The sequence below is a fragment of the Lactuca sativa genome, chromosome 2 (assembly GCF_002870075.4).
Source record: "Lactuca sativa cultivar Salinas chromosome 2, Lsat_Salinas_v11, whole genome shotgun sequence".
Classification (NCBI taxonomy): Eukaryota; Viridiplantae; Streptophyta; class Magnoliopsida; order Asterales; family Asteraceae; genus Lactuca; species Lactuca sativa.
Window position 1 is genome coordinate 145,219,321 of NC_056624.2, and position 6,290 is coordinate 145,225,610.

The window sequence follows — 6,290 nt, forward strand, 5'->3', positions numbered from 1 at the left end:
TTCAGGTACCAGTGAGGATCGCGGGAAGGCGCCGGCTTGATCAATACACACTCGAGGGGCTTTACATATTTTTGATCTTGGGATGTGACGTTATGAATTGATTATGTGATACAGTGATGTTTTTATGACAATTATGAATGAAAATGTGTTTTTAACAATGTAAAAATATATTTGAAAACTTGGGTGTTACATACATGCAGGTATGCGCAACGTACTCACCATTCAGCCTATACGATTAGCATACAAAGGAGTACACCACGCATACTCATAAGACATGGGCTTGGTGTGTTTTGGGCCTCGGTTTGGGCCATGCTTTGGACTTTGGGTCTTTAGGCCTCAATGGGCCATCATAAGTCAGATAATTTGGGCCAAGAATATGTTTGAGCTTAGGGTAAGGCCCATTAGAGGGTTTGGGCTCAATTAAGCAAATTGGGCCATTAATGGGCCACTCGTGGGCTTGGGAAGCCTACATAGTGTTGGGCCTTTTGTATTATGGTTTTGGGCAATAAATATTGACCAAGTTGGACTAGGTGCTAAAATGGTCATTTTACCCTAAGGAGGATTATTGATTTGGACTAATTGTTATTTTGGAAATGATAGCTCTGGAGTCAAGAGATCAGCAGTTTGGATACCTACCAGCTAGCAGCCATAGGTTTATTGGTGGAATTCTGCATTCAGCCTAGCGAGGTGAGTCCTCTTCCCGTACGAACGAGTCTAAGGCCACAATGTCGGCCCGTTTAGATTTTAGAAGTTCTAGACTACGGTCCGATGTCGGGCGGCCCCAAGAAAAGTATATGTATACTTGATGTCTTTGTGATTCATGCATGTTATATGTTATGTGTTCCGGGCCTAGGCCCGATGTCGAGGTAAGCCCGATATATGTTAGTTATATGTTATGTGTTATGTGTTCCAGGGCAAGCCCGATGTATGTTAGTTATATGTTATGTATTATGTGTCCCGGGGTAAGCCTGACATATATTAGTTATATGTTATGTGTTATGTGTTCCGGGGCAAGCCTAATGTCAGGGCAAGCCTGATGTATGTTAGTTATATGTTATGTGCTATGTGTTCTGGGGCAAGCCCTATGTCGGGGTAAGCCCGATATATGTTAGTTATATATTATGTGTTATGTGTTCCGGGGCAAGCCCGATGTATGTTAGTTATATGTTATGTATTATGTGTTTCGGGGCAAGCCCGATGTCGGGGTATGCCCGATTTATGTTATATGCTTATGTTATGTGTTTATGATATATGTTATGTTGTGTATATGTCGCGGTAAGCCCGATGCCGGGGTGAGCCCCATGCCCGATGCAGTCGGATCCCGGGGTGAGCCCGATGTCGAATAGGAGTCTGATGTTGGGTAAGCCGCTGTTGGGTTCGTCCCGATGAAGCTGGACAGAGTCCCAAAATTATGTTTATGTTATATGCATTGTTGATATGTTTATATGTGTATCAAATTACGGTCTGATGTCAGGCGGGGCCCGATGCAGTGGGCTAGGCCCAAGTTATGTGATTAAGTGTATGGTATGTGGTAGTTTGGGGAGACTCACTAAGCTTCGTGCTTATAATTTTCAATTTTGGTTTCACGTACTTCAGTTTCAAAAGAGGAGCTCGGGAAGATTGCAGTGCACACACCGTTTGTTTAGTCTGGGATGTTTTACTCTGATAATTTAATACTAAACTCTGATAATAATGTTTTGGAACAATGTGACTCATGTTTTGATGGAATGATTTGATAACTTATGGTTTATATATTTAAGTTAAAAATGAAATTTTCTGTAGCTAAACAAATTGTTTTCGAGCAGTGATATCTCTTTGATACCCGACCGACGCGATAAAGAGATTTTGAGATTTGGTTTTATAGCAGGGAAACTAAAATCACTAATACTGAAAAAAAAAAAGTTTATATATCAATGCTTGTCGTTAACATTCTTATATACAAAAAAAATTAAAATTGTTTTTTATAGGTCGTAGACGTGTGTTTTTATGGAGTCAATTAATTGGACCAACTATGCAAAAGAAATTGAATTACAATTAGGACTAATCATGCCAAACAACCACGCACATGGACCATTCATTTATGTAATTTACCATGCATTATATATAGATAGCTCCATGCATGCCACCATTTATTCATAGATGCCTCCTCACAGTTTTTGTATTAATCGTCGTTTCTCAGTCGTTCAAATTAAAAGCATCCATTTAATCTCAGGAAAATGAAGCTATTCCAAGCTTACCACTTACTCATCTTCCTTTTATTAAAAACAACATCAGCAAGTGATCCAAAATATACCAAGCCGGGTTGCCAAGTTATGTGCGGGGATGTGATAATCCCCTACCCTTTTGGGATTGGGGTAAATTGTTCTGTGAGTGAACGGTACAATGTTGATTGCAACCGGTCGACGCCATATCTACCTGCACTCAACAACGTGCAGGTATTAGAAGTAAACTTAGAATACCAAACCGTAACAGTTAATGTCTCAATGATTTCCGACTGCCACAATCTTATCCGTACTAGCAGTCAAATCTTGGGCATTGAACTTGGTGAAAGCAGCCCATTTCTTTTTTCCAGATTACACAACCTGTTTGTTGTAGAGGGTTGTGGTAATGCGGTCATCTTGGACCAAGGGACTGCAGTCACCGGTTGCTCAACAACTTGTCGCAATGAGAGTGTTGGCGTGAAAGACAAGTGCCTTGGCATTACTTGTTGCCAAACAAGACTTCCTTATTATCTTAAGAGTTATAGCATGGATCTCACCGGCTTGGAAAGGCAGGGTGGGGATGAAGCTTGTGGGTCTGCCTACTTGGTGGACAAGAAGTCATATGATGAGGGAAGGTTTTCTAGCAAATCTGTTGCCGGGGACAACACTTACATCCCCATATCACTGCTGTGGACTTTGTCAGAGCGTGAGTCCAGTCAAATAGAGTGTTGTTTTTCGGGGTTTAATATTTTCAAAGCTGATACGGGAAATGGTGGTTCAATCAAGTCGTGGAAATGCGTTTTTCCAATGAGCAATAAAGGAAATCCTTATTTAGTTGATGGATGCTACGGTATGTAATTTTGTATTTGGTATTTAAGTTTTTGTTTTACTTTTCTAGCGTACTTTTGTACCAGTGAACATTTTTTAACAAGGCACATTTTCTTATATGGCGTGCTTTCAGATGATGAAAAATGTGCAAGGTGCACAGAGGACGGAGGTGAGTGTGAATACTATGATGTATATGATGATTATGACAGGATTAGCGAATACGAGTTCGTTTGTTCTCACGTCATGAAGGGTAATCGAAGACATTCTAAACCCACGTTATCCATTGGTGCTATTCTAGGTAATGGTTTATCATCCATATACAAATTATATTCGAGAGGAGCTGTTGAAATTCGTCATCCATATACAAATTATATTCGAGAGGAGCTGTTGAAATTCGTATTAGGATTATTATCCACTTTTCATAATCTTTAAAAAAAATTAATAAAACGGATATTTTGAAAATTATTTTCCAAACTATTAGTTAGATGTCGATTTCTCATTTCTCAACCACTATTTTGGTTTTTGGATCACTAAAATTGATATTTGTCCAAGTATGATCTCTTATTCAAGTATAATTGACAAAAGATCTAGTTTGTATGATAGAATGAAATAATACATGAATGTAATGAAGAAACGTACATAATTGAACGAAATGAATCATTATATTTAATTATCATCGTTTATTTGGTTTGAAATGGACAATTCCAAACATGTTATTAATAAATATAAATAAAAATATTGTTATTTTGTAAGATAATTAACTTTATTTAAACAAAAGTAAACCATTATAAATTGAATATCGATATCATATATCAGATATTTTTTTTTCTTGCGATTGATGGTTATTTAGATTGTTTAAAAGTAGATTAGATTTGATTTTAAAATAAATAAATAAATTAAACATAAACATATTTCATTTGGTACAAAATTGAAAATTCATGTTTTATGTTCAAATAGATAAAAAAATTGATGTGGTGTTGTCCTAATTAATTCAGGTATTAGCATAAGCATCGGTGTACTTGTTCTTCTGGCGATCAGCTATGCCTCGTACAAGGTGATCAACGAAGCAATAGCCAGGAGACGCAGAATGAGATATTTTAAAAGGAATGGGGGCCAACTACTAGAACAACAAGAAAAATCCGACCCATCCTCAGTTGGCAAAACTATGCTTTTCTCTTTACGTGAATTAGAGAAAGCCACTGACTGCTTCAGTGAGAAGAGAATTCTTGGTGTGGGAGGCCAAGGTACAGTTTACAAAGGGATGCTACTTGATGGAAGAACCGTAGCTGTTAAGAAATCAGAAAGAGTTGTTGAAAGCCAACAAGAAAAATTAATCAATAATCAATTTATCAATGAGGTGGTGATTTTATCCCAAATCATTCATCCGAATGTGGTCAAGCTATTGGGATGCTGCCTGGAGACCAAGGTTCCTTTACTTGTTTCGGAATTCGTTTCAAACGGAACCTTATACGACCGCATTCACAAAGAAGCCAACGAATTTCCACTTTCATTGAAAATGAGAATACAAATCGCTACTGAAGTTGCAAGAGCACTTGCGCACTTGCATTCAGGATCAGGAACGTCCATCCCGATATACCACAGAGACGTTAAAACCAGCAATATACTTTTAGATGATAATAACATCGCCAAAATATCCGACTTTGGAACCTCAAGGAATATATCACCGGATAAGACTCATTTGACTACTATGGTCATTGGTACCGTTGGCTACCTTGACCCTGAGTACTTGCAAACCGAGCACTTTAATGAAAAGTGTGATGTATACAGCTTCGGAGTTGTTTTGGTTGAACTTTTAACCGGGGAAAAACCAATATTCCAAACTACATCGGGTCAAAAAACGCAGTTGGCTGCGCACTTCATTTCAGCTATGGAAGAAGGATGTGTGATCTCGATTTTTGATAAAATGGTCATTAACGAGGGTACTACGGATGAATTATTGGCACTAGCTAACCTTGCTATGCGATGCTTGTGTATAAAGGGGAAAGATAGGCCCACGATGATGGAAGTTGAACACGAATTAGAATCCATAAGGACATCACATGTTCCATCTAGGGTTGAAGCTAATATAGACCACGTGATGGGCAAGGGCAAGCAGGTATTAACGATGCCAACTACTGCTGAATCATCATCAACACCATTCAAGAGTTTTAATGAACCCAGTACTAGTCAATGATCGATACCAAAAGATTTATCGTTAGTCATTTATAATCCTTTATTTTATCGTATCCTATGAACACAATCTCGGGTATAACAAAAATTTTATTCTGATAATTGTGTAACGGATTCAATATCGTGATATAAGTAACAGGAGATTATTAAGGTTGTACTGTGAATGCATAGTACGAGTTACTAGTATTTATAGTACCCTTGAAATATATTTTAAATGGACGGAAAATAGATTATTATTTAAGGGAAACTGAATTAATTTGAAAACGCAAAATAGCAAAATAACAAGAAAAATCCAAAATACTTTTCTTAATTATTATTTTCGGAATTTTAATTACCTAAAAACTAATAAAAGAAAATTACCGGTTTTTTTAAATACGTAAAATATTCTAATATAATATTACACTGTAAATATTTTAATATTATTTTTAGAATATTAGAATATTCTACTACATTTGTCAAATATATATATATATATATATATATATATATATATATATATATATATATAGGGGAGGATTAATGCGAAAACGCGAAAACAAGAAAAACTATAAGATTGTGGCACTTCAACATTATCTTTTAGGACAATAATTCATCCAAACATTGAAATACATGATGATAATCGATAATAGATGAGAAATTATGTCATATTAGCAAAGTATGATATTTGAAATTTTTATTATGAAAACGTGAATTTAAAAATGGTTAAGGAAGTGAAAAAAAAGTAATTATTAAAAACGTTTTTAAATTTATATTATCATAACACAATCCAATGTAAACTTATTATCTTTAATTTATTGTTGATAAATTTATTTTTTAAAATACATTTGTTTAAATTTTATAAGATAAAATCTATTTTCGCGTTTTCGCAAGATATTTATATTTTCGCATTAACATATATATATATATATATATATATATATATATATATATATATATATATATATATATATATATATATATATATATATATATATATATATATACACACACACAAAACACATGACAACATTTGTGCAAATCGCATTTCTTAAGTCAAATAAATTTTGTGAAGCATATAAGCACTATATATTC

The 6,290-nt window shown here is 35.4% G+C and overlaps 2 protein-coding genes across 2 annotated transcripts; both read left to right on the forward strand.

Annotated features, from left to right (window-relative positions):
- Positions 1 to 2,216: 2,216 nt before the first annotated feature.
- Positions 2,217 to 3,461, forward strand: LOC111911356 (wall-associated receptor kinase-like 8). Its single transcript, XM_023907146.3, has 2 exons — positions 2,217 to 3,051; positions 3,163 to 3,461. The coding sequence occupies exons 1-2, from the start codon at positions 2,217 to 2,219 to the stop codon at positions 3,459 to 3,461; spliced, it is 1,134 nt and encodes a 377-aa protein (XP_023762914.3).
- A 418-nt stretch (positions 3,462 to 3,879) lies between these two features.
- Positions 3,880 to 5,288, forward strand: LOC122196479 (wall-associated receptor kinase-like 2). The gene has a single exon (XM_042899197.2). It carries the CDS (start codon positions 4,117 to 4,119, stop codon positions 5,221 to 5,223), a length of 1,107 nt encoding a protein of 368 aa, XP_042755131.1. The 5' UTR covers positions 3,880 to 4,116; the 3' UTR covers positions 5,224 to 5,288.
- The last annotated feature ends 1,002 nt before the right edge of the window (positions 5,289 to 6,290 follow it).